This window comes from Saccostrea cucullata, unplaced genomic scaffold, assembly GCF_032062105.1.
Source record: "Saccostrea cucullata isolate Sc308-1 unplaced genomic scaffold, CSIRO_AGI_Scuc_v1 ctg1398, whole genome shotgun sequence".
Taxonomy (NCBI): Eukaryota; Metazoa; Mollusca; class Bivalvia; order Ostreida; family Ostreidae; genus Saccostrea; species Saccostrea cuccullata.
In genome coordinates, this window is record NW_026929212.1 from 295,836 (window position 1) to 317,095 (window position 21,260).

At 34.5% G+C, this 21,260-nt stretch overlaps 2 protein-coding genes across 2 annotated transcripts in view; both read right to left on the bottom strand.

Annotated features, from left to right (window-relative positions):
- Window positions 1-21,260, bottom strand: part of LOC134280093 (zinc finger protein 721-like) — a 71,082-nt gene that overhangs the window by 39,711 nt on the left and 10,111 nt on the right. The window contains exon 4 of the mRNA XM_062762523.1: window positions 6,810-6,917. Within this exon, the coding sequence (XP_062618507.1) occupies window positions 6,810-6,917 (108 nt within the window). The remainder of the gene's footprint in view (window positions 1-6,809; window positions 6,918-21,260) is intronic.
- On the bottom strand, window positions 16,449-17,590 carry LOC134280103 (zinc finger protein 235-like). The gene has a single exon (XM_062762530.1). It carries the CDS (start codon window positions 17,511-17,513, stop codon window positions 16,860-16,862), a length of 654 nt encoding a protein of 217 aa, XP_062618514.1. The 5' UTR covers window positions 17,514-17,590; the 3' UTR covers window positions 16,449-16,859.

Below are 21,260 nucleotides of genomic sequence, written 5' to 3' on the forward strand. Positions count from 1 at the left end.
TATGTATCAACAAATGTTCCTTTAGCTGGTCTCGGGCACGATAACCCTTTCCACAAATATCACATTTGTAAGGTTTTTCACCTGTATGTAGCCTCATGTGGATTGTTAAGTGCCCTGAGTGACTAAATGACCTTCTGCACACCTCGCAGGTATAAGGTTTATCACCTGTGTGTATCCTCATGTGAACTTTTAAGATGCATGACTGTCTGAATGCTTTTCCACACACGTCACATTTATAAGGTTTCTCACCTGTATGTATCATAAGTTGGGCCTTTAAGGTGCTTGAATCAGGAAACGACTTTCCACAGGTATCACATTTATGAGGTCTTTTTACCTTACCCGTATGTCTATCCATGTGACTTCTTAAAACTGCTAACTCTATGAAAGCTTTTCCACACACATCACATTTATAAGGTTTATAACCTGTGTGAATCCTTATATGTACCTTCAAGTTATAGTACCGTTGGAAGGATTTTTCACTCAGATCGCATTTATAACGTATATTACCAGTATGTGTCCTCTTGTTTTTCTGTAAGGTACCTGATTGGTTGAAAGTCTTTTCACAATCGTCACATATATCAGGTTCATCACCAGTTTGTGTCCACGGGTAACTTTTTATTTCTACTAATGCAGAGAAGGCCTTTCCACATAATTCACACTTAAAAATTTTATCCCTGGTTTGTGTCCCGATGTGTCTCTTTGAGTGATCTAAACGAGTTGAACTACTTGAAGCTTCCATACTGTTTAATTTATGAGGTTTATTACTTACATGTGTGTGGATTTGTCTTTTTACATGTACACTCCCTGTTTGAGTTTGATCTGAATAATAGTCCATTAAATTCTCAGCATCTTCTTGAATATTTGAATTGGTTTTAAACGCTGTGTTTTCTTTCTGCAATAGTGATAAGAAAAATAGCTTTCAATTGAGGCATATTTCATGATACACGCTAGTGCCTCATGAAAAGTAAGTCTACTTGCAAGTCTGTGTGATTCAAACACCAATAATTCACACTTAACTGAAAAACATTCCTTATGGTTTATGGTTTCAAGAGGGGGAAACTATTTCCCAAGGAAGTTCCCATTCCTTTTCCACAACTTGTTTTATAATAGCAAAACAATCATGGGCGAGATCATTAACTTTTTAAACCAGATTTTCCGATATTTAAAAAAAGTTAAAACACAGTAGAGGCATAATCACAAATACATGCAGTTTAAAAGAACTATTGCATTGTGTCCGAGAACATGTAAAATCATTTTTGAAAAGTAGTTTCACAAACATTTCGAAAAATTATCGTTGTCCTTATTCTACTGGAAATCAAGTATGAATTGGATATTGCATGTCGATTTTTTTTTACGTCATAGTTACAGTGCTAATAACATGACGTCACAGACTCGAGATTCCTTGAACGCTCAACCCACTGAACACTTTGATTAATTAAAATTACTAATAAATATTCATGAGGGAGTAGTCCCAGAGAGTAGCTCTGATTTTCCAGGGAGTAGTCCTCAGATGAGGGAAATAATCTCTTCTTGGAGACATTTTATATAGAGTAATTACAGTAGAGGTATAATAAATCGTTTTACTTTAACTATCGTCACTGTTGACTCATTGTGACGTCACATTTACACGATTCTCCGTGTACATTTCTACGCTTGAGTATGCACGAAAATGGAATTCAAATCCAATTCACATCAGGCTTACTAGAAAACTAACAGCTAGTGTTGTCAAATCGGTTGAAACTCAGAATCGATTAATCGGTAACATCGGTTGAGCCCAACCGACTGATCATCGGCCAATAATCGAATCGGTAACCTTTTGCATAAAATAGGCATTATATTTTATAAAAATTAGAATTTTATTGTTAAATAATGTAAGAAAAGGTGCATTGTACAGATCGAAATTCTAAAAACAGTATATATGCAGTTTGATTTCAGTAATACAGATTTTTGCATGATTAGGAATTACTTGGCCTGGGAAATATGAGCATTGACAGATCAGGTTTTAATTTACATGATCATCTAAAATGTATATGGAATTTTTTTTAAACTGTTATAAGACATTTAATATTGCAAATTCCTTGTGATTCCGTATGAATTTAATGACAAGTGAATTCCCCAAATACTGAAAATTAATATATTTTATTTAAACAAGTAGTTTAGTTTCTTCAGTTTAGAAATACATGTATCATTATCTTTTGATTAATTTCAAACATATTTTAAGTACATGTATTTTAAAATAGTAAAGGACAACTCTTGAAAGATATATATATTGATAACAAGAGCCTGTTCTTGAAATAAAAGTAAGAAAACTGTAAAAAAGATATGAGCTGAATATACCGATTAATCGATTGTTAAAATCTCCAATCGATTGTCTAAAATCGACAGCCTTTCCGACCGGTCATCGATTATAAATCGATCATCGTGACAACACTACTAACAGCAAATGTAAATATTGCTTCTTGAGGTATTTCTCTGAGGAAATTAAATGCAACAAGATGCCCATGGGCCACATTGCTCACCTGTACACATCGGCTATAGGAAAAAGCACAAATCAGCCCAGTATTCAAAAATTTACTGAAAGGGGGGGGGGGGGCTTGAATTTTATACTGGAGGATTTATATCAACATAACATAGATTTTTCCTGAACTTCAGGAAGATACTTCGTAAGAAAAACAGGGTCACGATTGGAAAAAAAAATAAATCTACAATGCATGAATTATTTCCCCTTGGAAGAAGGTCTGGTCTTTCATTTGAACAAATGAAACCTTCTTCACCTAAGGATACTCTGTGGTAATTTTGGTGGAAATGGGCCCTTTAATTTTTTAGGAGATTATGAAAGTGTGCAAACGACAATGACGTAAACGACAGCGACAGGGACAGACGATTGACAAAATTTGATCAGAACAAGAGGCCCATGGGCCGTATAGGTCACCTGAGCATCATGCAACAACTTTCCGATGATTAAGTTTGGTTTATATTTTTAAACTAAACACCATGGCATTCAAAATTTTGAAAAAGGAATCATTACTCATCATAACTATACACTTAGATTTAACATAATTTCACTATAAGCAGTAGAGCCCCGCCCTATCACAAGAACCCTTGACCCTGGGGCCATAAAATTCACAATTTTGTAAGAGGCATTCTTGCCCATCATAACTATGTACTTAGTTAGTTTATCTAATACCCAGGAGCAGAGAAGAATTCCAGAGAATTAATGTATTTTCAACATATTATTTATAGAGCCCCATCCTAACACCAGAACCCTGACCCTGGGGTCATAAACTTCACAATTTTGAAAGCGATATTCTTGCTTATCATAACTATTAGCTGCAGATCTGTAGCGTTATGGTTTTACATATTTGTCTTTGACCATAACGCTACAGATCCAGTAGTGCAAAAAAAGTGCAATTTACGGCGCAATATTCTTTGCGCTCTTTTCTCCACTTTCCAGCATTAGTCAATCAACGACCTTTCAATTCCTCATTCTAGACACATTATTTAACTAATCTGTGTATTTTACCCATCTCCCAACCCTTTATAGTCGTCTATACAAATGATAAATTCGCTTGATTAAAATTATTTGTTAGATCACTGAAAATTAACCTCGAGCGAGTTTATTGTCTGTAGAGACAACTATAAATGGTTGGGAGGTGGATAAACTATATATATTGGTTACAAAATGTGTCTAGAATTAGGAGTTGAAAGGTAGTTTATCTAATACCCAGAAAGTGGAGAAATTTTCAGAGAAAAGTGCGCAAAAATATTGCGCCGTAAATTGCACCTTTTTTGCATTAAAGGATGTAGCGTTATGGTCAAAGACAAATATATAAAACCATGACGCTACAGATCTGCAGCTACATAACTATGTGCTTAGTTAGCTTATTTAATGACCAGAAGCAGAGAAGAAGATTTTCAAAGAATTAATGTATTTTCAACATGTTTTCAATATATAATCAACAGAGACCCACCCTAACACCAGAACCCCTGACCCTTAAGCCATAAAATTCACAATTTTCAAAGAGGCAGTCTTGCTTATCATAACTATGTACTTAGTAAGTTTATTTAATACCCAGGAGCAGTGAAGAAGATTTTCAAAAAGATAATGCACTTTTACTATATGATCTATATAGCCCCACCTTAACCCAAGAACCCCTGACCCTGGGGCCATAAATTTTACAATTTTGGTAGAGGACTCAAGGCTGATTATCATCATGCCAACAGTTTGACTGCTTGATGTCCAGGAGTAAAGAAGAAGATTTTTAAAGATTGTATTTATTTTGGTGGTTTTGGCCCCACCCCTCAGGCCCCAGGGGGGTAGGGGCCAGGAATTTCACAATTTTTGTTCCCATTCACCCATTAATTCTGTATACCAAATTTGGTTGAAATTAGCTCAGCCGTTCCAGTGTTCCAGAGAAGAAGCTGAAAATGTTCAAAAGTTTATGACCGATTGACGACGAACGACGTACGACGTCGGACGAAAACAGAGAGCAATAGGTCACCTGAGTGACTCAGGTGACCTAAAAACTCACTTGAGCCTTTGGTTCATGTGAGCTTTACAAAAAAAAACAAACAATCAAACATACAATTTTATTCTGGGAATCAATAACATAAAAGTCTTTGTGTTAAATTCAACCAAAAACATTAAAGGTGATAAAAAAGAATTTAAAAATAAAATTCAGCATGTATTTTGAAATTTATTCATTTCATTTATTCATTTCTTCATAATAAATGAATAATTTTATTAGTATCAACAATCAAATTTTACCAAATATATCAATTATACTGTACAGATTTTGGACATCAACGGTAAAAATATTAAGTTTACATGTAATATATTTCATATGCTTGAGTTACTTCCCTTATACATCATGTGCATATATGTATAGTAATTTGGCGGGAAATGGTATTTTTAGATACTATATACCCATACCTATCAAATGAGTATATGACTATGTGGGGTGTTTACCTTTCCATGCATTATTTTTTGTCAATTGTAGTTTGATTTGATTTGAACATCATTTTATTATGTAATGCATACATAAATGGATTGGGCAGCAGGTTACTTGCATAGCCTATATAAGCCTTCTTGTTTGATACCATATCATAGAAAATTCCTTTTTAAGGGTGTTTTAATTTCATAAAATAATGAAAATATGTGTTATCTTTCTCTGTCAATATATTGTCTGATGAACCTGATTTCGGGAAACTTCAAATTGACATATGTATCACTGTTGTGTATCTTAATGTCGTTCTGAAATACTTTATTCCATCCTTTATTTTCTACACTATATAATGTGTATATGATATCACCTGTATTTGTCTTCATGTCAATCATGTGTTTCTTTTATCTATATGATCCACTGAATGAATGTCCACATACATCACATTTGTAAGGTTTTTCACCTGTATCTATCGTTATATGGTCCTTTCAAGAATTAACATCGCATTTTAATATAAGGTTTATGACCTATATGTCTCCTTATGTGATTCTGTAAGTCCTTGGACCTCTTGAATGCCTTCCAACACTTCGCATTTATAAGGTTTTTCACCGGTATGTGTTCTAATGTGTATCTGTAATTTTCCTGCACAGTTGAATGCCTATCCACATAGATCACCTTTATAAGGTTTATACGGTTATCACCAGTATGCGTCTTCCTCAAACCTGTGTTCATGTAAATTATCTAATCGGTGAAACGCCTTTTCACAGACTTAACATAAGGCCTATCACCAGTATGTGTCTTCATATGGCTCTGTAAGTACTGTTTCTGGGTGAATGCCTTCTCACATATTTCACATTTGAAAGGTTTATCACCAGTATGTGTCCTCATGTGTTTCTGTAAGTAGTGTGACTGGGTGAATGCCTTCTGACATACATCACATTTGAAAGGTTTATCACCAGTATGTGTCCTCATGTGATTCTGTAAGTGTTGTATCTGGGTGAATGCCTTCTGACATACATCACATTTGAAAGGTTTATCACCAGTATGTGTCCTCATGTGACTCTGCAAGTTCGGAGACTGGATGAATGCCTTCTGACATATATCACATTTGAAAGGTTTATCACCAGTATGTGTCCTCATGTGACTCTGCAAGCATTGTGACTGGGTGAATGCCTTCTCACATATATCACATTTGAAAGGTTTATCACCAGTATGTGTCCTCATGTGACTCTGTAAGTGTTGTGTTTGGGTGAATGCCTTCTGACATACATCACATTTGAAAGGTTTATCACCAGTATGTATCCTCATGTGTCTCTTCAAGTCAGGTGACCGACTGAATGCCTTTCCACACACATCACATTTATAAGGTTTAGCACCTGTATGTGTCATAAGATGGGCCTTTAAGTTATTTGATTCAGAAAATGCCTTTCCACAGGTATCGCATTGATGAAGCTTATTTCCTGTATGCGTCTTCATGTGCCTCTTTAGAACTGTAAATACCATAAAAGTTTTTCCACACACACCACATTTATAAGGTTCATAACCTGTGTGTATCCTTATATGTATCTTCAAAGAATAAAATCGTTCGAAGGGTTTTTCACACACATCACATTTATAGCGTATATTACCAGTATGTGTCCTCTTATTATTGTGCAAGGTGCCTGATTGGTTAAATGTCTTTTCACAATCATCACAGATATCAGGATCTTCACCAGTTTGTGTCCGAAACAGAGATACACCGAAGGCCTTCCCACAAAATTCACATTTCGAAATTTTATTCCCGTTCTGTGCCCCCGTTTGCCTTTGTAATTGATCTGAGTGAGTGAAATCTTCCTTACTGTTAAATAAACCAGGCTTAGAACTTACACTTGCATTGATTTGTTTTTCTTCATCTCTTGTCTCATTTTCTTCTGAACAGCAGCTCTTCAAATTTTCAGTATTTCTCTGATTGGATTCAAACTTCCCCTTTTCCTTCTGCAACATTGACCAAAAATCAGTTTTAATGCTCTACACGGCACTATTTTCACTGTAGGATAAATAACACACAAAGACTAAATTATACATGCATTCAGGATTTTTTTTAATTTCAAAAACTTGGTTGAAATTCATGGCCAACAGGCTTGATTTTTACACTACTTGAGGATTCATATCAATATAACATAAAACTTTCCTGTTCTTTAGAAAGATACTGTAAAAAAAATCCCCATTGGGACCCCTCCCCACCGGGTAGTTACCAAGGGATCATAATTGGAACAAATTAAATATTAAATGCATGAATTATTATCTCCCCTTGAAAGAAGGTCTGTTCCTTCAACTGAACAATTAAATCCCCTTCATGTAGGGATAATCTGTGGCAAATTTGGTTGAAATGGGCCCTGTAGTTTTCGAGGAGAATATGAAAATGTGCACACGACAATGACGCAAACAATGATGACAGCGACAGACAAAAGGACACATTTGATTCAGTTGAGCTTTAAAAAAATAACAATCGAACATATAATTTTTATTTTGGGACTCAAAGACATAAAAGTCTTTGTGTTTAATTCAACCAAAAAATAAGAGGTATAAAAACAAAAATAATAATAAAATTCAGCATTCAGAAATACTTGTATTATGAAATTTACATCTTTTATTTATTCATTTCTTCATTTATGTTAATTAGTATCATCAATCAAATTAACCAAATATATCAATTATATTGTACAGATTTGGACATCACCAGAAAAATATCAAGTTTTCTTGAATTATATTTGAAATGGTGGAGTTACTTCCTTTATATATGTAGTAATTTGGGTGATCAAATTGACCATATACTCATCAAATGAGTATATGGGATGTATAATTTATGCATCATTTATTTCAATTGTACATTTGATACCATATTAACAAGAGATGTTTGTAAAACACTTATGCCCCCCTCCCCAACAAATTGGAATTTTTCTAAGTCCAAGGGGCATAACTCTGTAAAAAATGGTGTGATCATACCCAAAACCTAGATATTTATCTGACTAATCTGTATACTAAATTCCATTTCAATATGTGCAACCTCTCTAAACAAAATGAATGGAAACTGCAAAAAATTGGAATTTTTGTAAGTCCAAGGGGCAAAACTGTCAATTATTGTGCGATTGTACCAAAAAAAGAACTTGGCCTATATATTCGTCTGATTAATCTGTATACTAAATTCCATTTCAATATGTGCAATCTCTTCAAAGAAAATGAACGGAATTTGCAAATAATAGGAATTTTTGCAAGTCCAAGGGGCATAATTTTGTCAATTATGATGCCATCATACCAAAAATAGAACTTGACTTAGATATTCATCTGAATAATCTGTATACTAAATTCATTTCAATATGTGCAACCTCTTCAAAGAAAATGAATGGAAACTGCAAATAATAGGATTTTTTGTAAGTCCAACGGGCATAACTCTGTCAAAAATGGTGCGATCATACCCAAAACAAAACCTGATCTAGATATTCATATGCTATACTTGTATACCAAATTTCATTTTAGTATGTGCAATGGTTGTAAAGAAAATGAACAGAAACTGCAAAAAATTGGAATTTTTCCAAGTCCAAGGGGCATAACTCTGTCAATTATGGTGCAATCTTACCCAAAACAGAACTTGACCTAAATATTTATCTGATATACCTGTATACTAAATTTTATTTCAGTACGTGCAGCAATTGTGAAGAAAATGAACGTAAACTAAATGGACTGACATACCCACAGACAGCAGCAACGCAACATGCCCTCCCTTCATCGAAGGGGGGCGTAAAAATAATGTTCATAGAAAATTCCTTTTCTCAGGTTTTTAATGTCATAAAATAGTTGAATATGTGTTATCTTTCTCTGTCAATATATTGTCTGATGAACCTGATTTCGGGAAACTTCAAATTGACATATGTATCACTGTTGTGTACCTTAATGTCGTTCTGAAATACTTTATTCCATCCTACATTTTCTACACCATATCATGTGTATATGATATCACCTGTACGTGTCTTCATGTGTTTCTTTTATCTATATGATCCACTGAATGAATGTCCACACACATCACATTTGTAAGGTTTTTCAACTGTCTCTATTGTTATAGGGTCCTTTCAAGTATTAACATCACATTTTAATATAAGGTTTATGACCTATATGTCTCCTTATGTGATTCTGTAAGTCATTGGACCTCTTGAATGCCTTCCAACACTTCGCATTTATTATAAGGTTTTTTCACCAGTATGTGTTCTAATGTGTATCTGTAGTTTTCCTGCACTGTTGAATACGTATCCACATAGATCACATTTATAAGATTTATACCAGCATGTGTCCTCCTCAAACCTGTGTTCCTGTAAATTATCTATTCGGTGAAACGCCTTTTCACAGACTTAACATAAGGCCTATCACCAGTATGTGTCTTCATGTGGCTCTGTAGGTATTGTTTCTGGATGAATGCCTTCTCACATATTTCACATTTGTAAGGTTTATCACCAGTATGTGTCCTCATGTGTTTCTGAAAGTGGTGTGACTGGGTGAATGCCTTCTGACATACATCACACTTGAAAGGTTTATCACCAGTGTGTGTCCTCATGTGATTCTGTAAGTGTTGTATCTGGGTGAATGCCTTCTGACATACATCACATTTGAAAGGTTTATCACCAGTATGTGTCCTCATGTGACTCTGTAAGTTTGGTGACTGGATGAATGCCTTCTGACATATATCACATTTGAAAGGTTTATCACCAGTATGTGTCCTCATGTGATTCTGTAAGGTCTGCGACAGGGTGAATGCCTTCTGACATACATCACATTTGAAAGGTTTATCACCAGTATGTATCCTCATGTGTCTCTTCAAGTCAGGTGACCGACTGAATGCCTTTCCACACACATCACATTTATAAGGTTTATCACCTGTATGTGTCATAAGGTGGCTCTTTAAGTTGTTTGATTCAAAAAATGACTTTCCACAGGCATCGCATTGATGAAGCTTATTTCCCGTATGCGTCTTCATGTGCCTCTTTAGAACTGTAAATACCATAAAAGTTTTCCCACACTCACCACATTTATAAGGTTCATAACCTGTGTGTATCCTTATATGTATCTTCAAAGAATAAAATCGTTCAAAGGGTTTTTCACACACATCACATTTATAGCGTATATTACCAGTATGTGTCTTCTTATTATTGTGTAAGGTGCCTGATTGGTTAAATGTCTTTTCACAATCATCACAGATATCAGGATCTTCACCAGTTTGTGTCAGAAACAGAGATACACTGAAAGCCTTCCCACAAAATTCACATTTCGAAATTTTATCCCCGTTCTGTGCCCCAGTTTGCCTCTGTAATTGATCTGAGTGAGTGGAATCTTCTTTACTGTTAAATAAACCAGGCTTAGTACTTACACTTGCATTGATTTGTTTTTCTTCATCTCTGATCTCATTTTCTTCTGAACAGCAGCTCTTCAAATTTTCAGTATTTCCCCGACTGGATTCAAACTGCCCCCTTTCCTTCTGCAACATTGACCAAAAATCAGTTTTAATGCTCAACACGGCACAATTTTCACTGTAGGATAAATAACACACAAAGACTAAATTATACATGCGTTCAGGAATTTTTTTTAAATTTCAAAAACTTGGTTGAAATTCATGGCCAAAAAAAAAATTCCCCATTGGGACCCCTCCCTACCGGATAGTTCCCAAGGGATCATGATTGGAACAAATTAAATATTAAATGCATGAATTATTAACTCCCCTTGGAAGGTCTGTTCCTTCAATTGAACAATTGAATCCCCTTCATGTAGGGATAATCTGTGGCAAATTTGGTTGAAATGGGCCCTGTAGTTTTCGAGGAGAATATGAAAATGTGCACATGACAATGACGCAAACAATGATGACAGCGACAGACAAAAGGACAATTTGATTCAGTTGAGCTTTAAAAAAATTAACAATCGAACATACAATTTTATTTTGGGAATCAATCACATAAAAGTCTTTGTGTTTAATTAAATAAAAAAATAAGAGGTATAAAAATAAAAATAAAATTCAGCATTCAGAAATATAATATTATGAAACTTATACCTTTTATCTATTCATTTCTTTATTTATGTTTATAAGTATCATCAATCAAATTAACCAAATATATCAATTATATTTTACAGATTTTGGACATCACCAGAAAAAAGTTTTCTTGAATTATATTTCAAGTGGTAGAGTTACTTCCTTTATACATGTAGTAATTTGGGTGATCAAATTGACCATATACTCATCAAATGAGTATCAGCTGGGATGTATACCTTACCATGCATCATTTATTTCAATTGTACCTTTGATACCATATTAACTAGAGATGTTTGTAAAAAATTTATGCCCCCCTCCCCAACAAATTGGAATTTTTCTAAGTCCAAGGGGCATAACTATGTCAAAAATGGTGTGATCATACCCAAAACCGAACTTGACCTAGATATTTATCTGACTAATCTGTATACTAAATTCCATTTCAATATGTGCAACCTCTCTAAACAAAATGAATGGAAACTGCAAAAAATTGGAATTTTTGTAAGTCCAAGGGGCAAAACTGTCAATTATTGTGCGATTGTACCCAAAACAGAACTTGGCCTATATATTCGTCTGATTAATCTGTATACTAAATTCCATTTCAATATGTGCAACCTTTTCAAAGAAAATGAACGGAATTTGCAAATAATAGGAATTTTTGCAAGTCCAAGGGGCATAATTTTGTCAATTATGCTGCCATCATACCAAAAACAGAACTTGACTTAGATATTCATCTGAATAATCTGTATACTAAATTCCATTTCAATATGTGCAACCTCTTCAAAGAAAATGAATGGAAACTGCAAATAATAGGATTTTTTGTAAGTCCAAGGGGCATAACTCTGTCAAAAATGGTGCAATCATACCCAAAACAAAACCTGATCTAGATATTCATATGCTATACTTGTATACCAAATTTCATTTTAGTATGTGCAATGGTTGTAAAGAAAATGAACAGAAACTGCAAAAAATTGGAATTTTTCTTAAGTCCAAGGGGCATAACTCTGTCAATTATGGTGCAATCTTACCCAAAACAGAACTTGACCTAGATATTTATCTGATATACCTGTATACTAAATTTTATTTCAGTACGTGCAGCAATTGTGAAGAAAATGAACGTAAACTAAATGGACCGACATACCAACAGACAGCAGCAAAGCAATATGCCCTCCCTTCATCGAAGGGGGGCATAAAAATAGTGTTCATAGAAAATTCCTTTTTTCAGGTTTTTAATGTCATAAAATAGTTGAATATGTGTTATCTTTCTCTGTCAATATATTGTCTGATGAACCTGATTTCAGGAAACTTTAAATTGACATATGTATCACTTTTGTGCATCTTCATGTCGTTCTTAAAGACTTTATGCCATCCTATATTTTCTACACTTTATGCTATCACCTGATTGTGTCCATAAGTGTTTCTTTATATATACTCTGCTGAATGCATGTCCACATACATTACATTTGTAAGGTTTTTCACCTGTATGTATCATCATATAGTCTTTTAAAGTATTAACATCAGAGAAAGACCTTTCGCACACAGATAACATTAATAAGGTTTATCACTTGTATATCTCTTCATGTGTTTCTGTAAGTCCTCAGACAGCTTGAATGCCTTCCTACACTTGTCACATTTATAAAGTTTTTCACCAGGATGTGTCCTCATGTGTATCTGTAGTTTTCCTGCCCAGTTGAAAGCCTTTCCACATATATCGCACTTATACAATTCATCACCTGTATGTGTCCTCATGTGTTCCTGTAAATTATCAACTCGAATGAATGCCTTCCCACCAATATCACATTTATAAGGTGTTTCACCAGTATGTGTCCTCATGTGAGTCTGTAAGCGTGATGACTGGGTTAATGCCTTCTCACACACATCACATTTATAAGGTTTATCACCAGTGTGTATTTTCATGTGATCCTTTAAGTGATGTAACAGTTTGAATGCCTTTCCACACACATCACATTTATAAGGTTTTTCACCAGTATGTATCATAAGGTGGGTCTTTAAGTTGCTTGATTCAGAAAAAGACTTTCCACAAACGTCACATTTATGAGGTTTATTTCCTGTATGTGTCCGCATGTGTCTCTTCAAAACTGTAAATTCTATGAAAGCCTTTTTACAAACACCACATTTATAAGGTTTATCACTTGTATGTGTCTTCATGTGTTTTTTTAAAACTGCCGATTCCATGAAATTTTTCTTACACAAACCACATTTATAAGGTTTATAACCTGTATGTATCCTTATATGTATCTTCAAGGTATAAAATCGTTTGAAGTGTTTTTCACACAAATCACATTTATGTGTATTCAAGGCATGTGTTCTCTTATTTTTGTGTAAGGCACCTGATTGGTTGAAAGTTTTTTCACAATCATCACAAATGTCAAGTTCTTCACCAGGTTGTGTCCACGGGTAGCTTTTTATTTCTTTTAATGCAGTGAAGGCCTTCCCACATAATTCACACTTTAAAATTTTATCCCCGCTTTGTGCCCCAGTTTGCCTCTGTAATTGATCCCCGCTTAGTGTCCCAGTTTGCCTCTGTAATTGATCCCCGCTTAGTGTCCCAGTTTGCCTCTGTAATTGATCCCCGCTTAGTGTCCCAGTTTGCCTCTGTAATTGATCCCCCCTTAGTGTCCCAGTTTGCCTCTGTAATTGATCCCCGCTTAGTGTCCCAGTTTGCCTCTGTAATTGATCCCCGCTTTGTGTCCCAGTTTGCCTCTGTAATTGATCTGTTGAATCTTCCCTACTGTTAAATAAACCATGCTTAGTACTTACACTTGCATTGATTTGTTTTTCTTCATCTCTTGTCTCATTTTCTTCTGAACAGCAGTTCTTCAAATTTTCAGTATTTCTCTGATCGGATTCAAACTCTCCCCTTTCCATCTGTAAGATTGACCAAAGAAATCAGTTTTAATGCTCAACATGGTACTATTAATATTTTTACTGTAGGATTAATTACACACATAAAGACTAAATGATACATGAATTCAAGATTTTTTTTTTAATTTCAAAATCTTTGTCAAAAACCATGGCCAAGAGGCTTGAATTTTACATTACTTGAGGATTCATATCAACATAACATAAAACTTTCCCGTTCTTTAGCATGTTTAGAAAGATACATGTACTGTAAAAAAAATCCCCTTTGTGGCCTCTACCTATCGGGTAGTTCCCAAGGGGTCATGATTTGAACAAATTAAATCTTAAATGCATGAATTGTTATCTCCTCTTGGAAGAAGGTCTGTTCCTTCATTTGAACAAACTTGAATCCCCTCCACGTAGGGATAATCCGTGGCAAATTTGGTTGAAATGGACCCTGTAGTTTTCGAGGAGAATATGAAAATGTGCACAGGACACTGACGCAAACAGACGATGACAGATAATGGACAAAGACTGAGTTCCCTTGTGGGCCATGGCTAAACGTGAAAAAATAAACAATCCAATAACTTTTTCATCCCAAATCATTAATTGATATCTAAACCGTACGACTCAAGAAATTTTACCCCTGATTGGGCCTGAAATCCACGAATATACAAAGAACAAAACCATTGAATATTCCAGGGGTCAGCCGACATTTGTGATTTTCTATTATAGTAAATCGAGTATGGTCAATCATTTCAAAGCTTTTGTTTACTATGAGCCTAACTTTGTACAAACTTGTGCTAGTGACAAAAGACGCATAATACATTGATAAAACTTGTGTGAAGGTAGGAAATTTGCATACAATTAGGCTGGTAGTTAAAATATCAAAAATGTAAAAAACGTACAATGTTTTTCCTATAGCATTGAAAGCCACCTAAACACTCCTTTTTTATTTCAAATTCAATGAAACTATATTTGTATTTTTTTTTCATTGCAAGAGTACCAATTTCTTAGTTTGATCATTATGACTCCAAGATCACACAACTTCATTCAATTTTTTAAAACAAATTTGGTACAAAACGTAACATTCTACAAACATGCCCGTGTATGATCCACCATGTTCAAGAGTCTATTGAAATATCTATTCACCTTGATTTACATAAACGAAAGTCAAAGAAGATTCGGTACAACTTTTCCAGATTCAGGGAATCCATGGGCATTTAAAATCATTTAATTGTTTCAAATCCACGCTGCTTTAGGTGATGCTTTACATGTATATGTGTTTTAATTCGAAATATCCACTTATTTCTAACTATTACCAAAAGAAAACGATTTGATAATATATTGTTTACATAAGTAAAATGGCACATAAAAAGCATAACCTAAGTGCACTTGTCCTTTGGTTCAGATGGGCCTTAAAAAAATAACAATTGTACAGTACAATTTATTTTGGAAATCAAAAACATAAAAGTCTTTGTGTTTAATTCAACCAAAATATAAGAGGTATAAAAATAATATTCAGCATACAGAAATATTTGTATTATGAAATTTACACCTTATATTCATTCATTTCTTCATTTATATTTATTAGAATCCTTAATCAAATTTACAAAATATATCAATAATATTGTACAGATTTTGACATCACCAGAAAAATATCAAGTTTTCTTCAAAATGTGTTGAATTATATTTCAAATGGTGGAGTTACTTCCCTTATACATGTAGTAATTTGATAAAATTGACCATACACTTATCAGATGAGTAGATAGAATGAATACCTTACCATGCATCATTTTATTCCTCAATTGTACATTTGATACCATATTAAAAATAATGTTCATAGAAAATTCTTTTCTCAGGTTTTTACTGTCATTATTATGACAGTGGAAAATATGTGTTATCTATCTCTGTGTATATATTGTCTGATGAACCTGATTTCAGGAAACTTTAAATTGACATATGCCTCACTGCTGTGCATCTTAATGTCGTTCTTAAAGACTTTATGCCATCCTTTATTTTTTACAAATACATGCTGTCACCTGTACATGTGTTTTTGTGTTTCTTTATATGCTCTGCTGAAAACATGTCCACGTACATTACATTTGTAAGGTTTTTCACCTGAATGCATCGTCTATTGTCCTTTAAAGTATTAACGTATTTTTATCACCATAAAAATATCAAGTTTTCTTCAAAATGTGTTGAATTATATTTCAAATGGTGGAGTTACTTCCCTTATACATGTAGTAATTTGATAAAATTGACCATACACTTATCAGATGAGTAGATAGAATGAATACCTTACCATGCATCATTTTACTCCTCAATTGTACATTTGATACCATATTAAAAATAATGTTCACAGAAAATTCTTTTCTCAGGTTTTTACTGTCATTATTATGACAGTGGAAAATATGTGTTATCTATCTCTGTGTATATATTGTCTGATGAACCTGATTTCAGGAAACTTTAAATTGACATATGCCTCACTGCTGTGCATCTTAATGTCGTTCTTAAAGACTTTATGCCATCCTTTATTTTTTACAAATACATGCTGTCACCTGTACATGGGTATTTGTGTTACTTTATATGCTCTGCTGAAAACATGTCCACGTACATTACATTTGTAAGGTTTTTCACCTGAATGCATCGTCTATTGTCCTTTAAAGTATTAACATCAGAATAAGACCTTTCGCACATATCAAGTTTTAATATAAGGTTTATCACTTGTTTGTCTCTTCACGTGCTCTGCAAGTCCTCAGACGGCTTAAATGCCTTCCAACACATGTCAAGTTTATAAGGTTTTCCATCAGTATGTGTTCTTATGTGTATCTGAACTTTTCCTTCCCAGTTGAATGCTTGTCCACACAGATCATACTTATTTAATTTATCACCTGTATGTGTCCTCAAGTGTTCCTGTATATTATTCGAATAAAAGCCATTTCAACAAAATCACATTAATTAGGCTTATCACCTGTATGTGTCCTCAGGTGTCTCTGTAAGGCCTGTCACTGGGTGAAAACCTTCGGACTTACATCACATTTGAAAGATTTATCACCAGTATGTATCCTCATGTGTCTCTTTAAGTCGGGTGACCAACTGAATGCTTTTCCACAAACATCACATTTATAAGGTTTGTCACCAGTATGTTTCCTCATGTGTCTCTTTAAGTCGGGTGAACGACTGAATGCCTTTCCACAAACATCACATTTATAAGGTTTATCACCAGTATGTATCCTCATGTGTCTCTTTAAGTCGGGTGACCAACTGAATGCTTTTCCACAAACATCACATTTATAAGGTTTGTCACCAGTATGTTTCCTCATGTGTCTCTTTAAGTAAGGTGACCGACTGAATGCCTTTCCACAAACATCACATTTATAAGGTTTATCACCTGTATGTGTCCTCATGTGACTCTTTAAGTCACCTGACAGATTGAATGCCTTTCCACACACATTACATTTATAAGGTTGATCACCTGTATGTGTCCTCATGTGATACTGTAGGTGATTTGACAGTGCAAAAGCCTTCCCACAAATATCACATTGATAAGGTTTTTCACCTGTATGTGTTCTCATGTGTATCTGTAAGTTTTCTGAGAGGGAAAATGTCTTCCCACATACAGCACATTTATAAGGTTTATCACCTGTATGTGTCCTCATGTGACTCTGCTAGCATTGTGACTTGGTGTACATGTGTATGTCTTCTGACATACATCACATTTGAATGGTTTATCACCTATATGTATCCTCCTGTGTTTCTTTAAGCCACTTGAATGTGTAAATGCCTTCCCACATACATCACATTTATAAGGTTTATCCCCTGTATGTACCATAAGGTGGGCCTTTAAGTTGCTTAATTCAGAAAATGACTTTCCGCAAACATCACAAATATGAGGTTTATTTCCTGTATGTGTATTCATGTGTTTCTTTAAGTCATTTGACTGTATGAATGCCTTTCCACAAACATCACATTTATGAGGTTTATCACCTGTGTGTGTCCTCATGTGTCTCTTCAAAGAACCTGACTGTGTGAACACCTTCCCACAAACATCACATTTATAAGGTTTATCACCTGTATGTGTCCTCATGTGACTCAGTAAGCATTGTGAATGGGTGAATGTCTTCTGACATACATCACATTTGAATGGTTTATCACCTGTATGTATCCTCATGTGTTTCTGTAAGTCACCTGACTGACTGAATTCCTTTCCACATACATCACATTTATAAGGTTTATCACCTGTGTGTGTCCTCCTGTGCCTCTTCAAGGAACCTGACTGTGTGAATGCCTTCCCACAATCATCACATTTATGAGGTTTATTTCCCATATGTGTCCGCATGTGTTTCTTTAAAACTGCTAATTCTATGAATGCCTTTTCACAAATACCACATTTATACGGTTTGTCACCTGTATGTGTGTTCATGTGTTTCTTTAAAACTGCTAATTCCATGAAATTTTTCCCACACAAACCACAATTATAAGGGTTATAACCTGTATGTATCCTTATATGTATCTTCAAGGGATAAAATCGTTTGAATCGTTTTTCACACACATCACATTTATAGCTTATATTACCAGTATGTGCCCTTTTATTTTTTTGTAAGGTGCCTGATTGGTTGAATGTCTTTTCACAATAGTCACAAATATCAGGTTCTTTACCATTTTGTGTCAGAGAAAGAGATACAGAGAATGCCTTCCCACACAATTCACACTTTAAAATTTCATCCCCGCTTTGTGCCCCAGTATGTCTCTGTAATTGATTTGTTGAATCTTCCCAACTGTTAAATAAACCAGGCTTAGTACTTACACTTGTAGAGATATGTCCTTCAACATTTTCTTCTGAACAGCAGTTCTTCAAATTTTCAGTATTTCTCTGATCGGATTCAAACTGCCCCCCTTCCTTCTGCAACATTCACCAAAAAATCAGTTTAAATGCTCAACATGGCACTATTTTCACTGTAGGATAAATAACATACACAAAGACTATATTATACATGCATTCAAAAGTTTTTAAAATTTCTAAAACTTGGTCAAACTCGATGGCCAAGAGGTGAAAATTGCTCAAGGGTCTTGTCAAGAACATTGATTTATTTTTTCCAACAATAAATGTGAACTAATACAAAACCACATTAAACATATTATATGTCAATACTATCTTTTACAATATGAAATTCCATGTCTACTCTTTTGATGTACAACTCAATTGGAATTTTTCGATTTAAAAACATTTTTTATGAAACACAGCTTGAATATTTTTTTTCACATTCCATTTTTTTCTCTCCCAAAACTGAGCAAAAGGCCCATGGGCCTAGTATAAGTCACCTGAGTTTAATGCAACAACTTTCCAAAAATTGAATTTGATTTATGTTTTAAACATGAAATGATGCCATGAAATTCACAATTTTGTAAGGGGCACCATTGCTTTTCATACATGTAATTACACACTGGATCACTTTGCTCACTTTGGTTACTTAATACCCAGAGGTACAGAGTATCAAAGAGAAAATACATTTTCGGGTAACATCTTATAAATTTTATAACTTATAAATTTGATTTCATCATGTTTTTTATCAATACCAAATTGCATATACAGTGGAGCCTCATTTATCTGGACGCTTTGGTTCCCAGTCAATTTGTCCAGATATATATGTCAAGTGTCCGGATACCTGAATCACCAGTTAAACAAGACAATATAACATTTAAAAATTCCATACAGATGAAAAATTGTCTGGGTACTGAAGCATCCAGATATCTTGCGTCAGGATATCTGAAGGTCCACTGTATCAAAGAATTAAATCATTTTCACACTATGTAGCCCTGTGGGGATCCAGGTTAGAAAAGATCCTCAATACCCCCTTGCTTGTCGTAAAAGGGGACTAAATGGGGCGGTCCTTCGGATGAGACCGTATAAACCGAGGCCCTGTTTCATAGCAGGTGTGGCACTATAAAGATCCCTCCCTGCTCAAGGCCATAAGTGCTAAGCATAGGCCTTAATTTGCAGCCCTTCACCGGCAATGGTGACGTCTCCATATCAGTGAAATATTCTGGAGTGGGACATTAAGCGGTATACAATCAATCAATCAGGCTATGTAGACTACCCCTTCTACACATGCATGTAGTACCTCTGTCCCAGGGGCCAAAAAATTAAAAAAATTTTGGAAAAAGCAGCTTTCTTTGTCATAAATATATACTGAGATCATTGGCATAATACCCAGGAACAAAGAAAAAGATTTTTCATAGAATTCATGCATTTTTACTATGTAAACATTATAGAGCCCCGCCCTTACACAAGAAGCCCTGACATCCTTCCTCTTCGTAACTATGTTTATAGTTCAATGATAAAATACCCAGGTGCAAAAAAGATGTTTTTAAAGAATTTAATGATATATGCATTTTCACAATATAATCAAAAAAGCCCCACCTAACACCAGAACCCAACCCCTGGGCCATTATATTCACAATAGGTACTAGTTGGTTTATTTAATGCTCAGGAGAAGAGAAGAAGATTTTCAAAGAAAATTCATGTTTTACTACAGTTAAACTTGGTTATAACGAAGTCCTAGGGACCAGTGAATTTAATACTTAATTGCTATATCCATCATTTGTTGTGTCCCTATAACAAATTTGTATAACCATATAAAGCAAATTCACAATTTGCACGACTTTTTTTCCTTCAAATTTTTCTACCAAATATGTTAGGGAAGCAAATATTACAAACACATACCTTCGATAACAAAGTTTTTTATTTTGAATTGAATTTTTATTTTCATATACTAAACGAATATAAAGTCAATTCATTTTATCAAATTTTAAGATCTTTGAAAGTTCGTTATAAAAAATGTAGATTTCACTATATTTAACCTCAAAGGGACTCAAAATCAGTTCACTATATCTGTAAATTCGTTATATCAGAGTTCATTACAACTGTAAAATTTTACAATGATTTGTTTAAAATGTTGCGGGGAATCCAAAAGAACTTCACTGTATCCGTGAATTCGCTATATCCGTGTTTGTACTAAACGAGTTTTACTGTATATAATCTATATAGCCCAGTCATAGCACTAGAACCCCTGACACTGGGGCCATGAAAATCTCAATTTGGAAGAGGCAGTCATTTTCAACTCAACTATGAACTTGGTTAGTTTATTTAATGCCCATGAGCAGAAAAGAAGAATTTCAAAGAAATAATGCATTTTCACTATATAACCTATTTAGCCCCACCCTAGCACTAGAACCCCTGACCCTGGGGCCATGAATTTCAAAAAATTGGTAGAGGACAGAATGCTAATTACAATCATGCCAACAGTTTGACTGCTTGATGTCCAGGTGTAAAATGAAGATTTCTAAAAGTTGGAACAATTTTAGTGGTTTTTGCTCCACTCCCAGGGAAACAGGGACCATGAAAT

Bases quoted from the DNA above. Each gene is read 5' to 3' on its own strand.
- LOC134280103 (XM_062762530.1), bottom strand. From the start codon at position 17,513: ATGAGGACACATACAGGTGATAAACCTTATAAATGTGCTGTATGTGGG.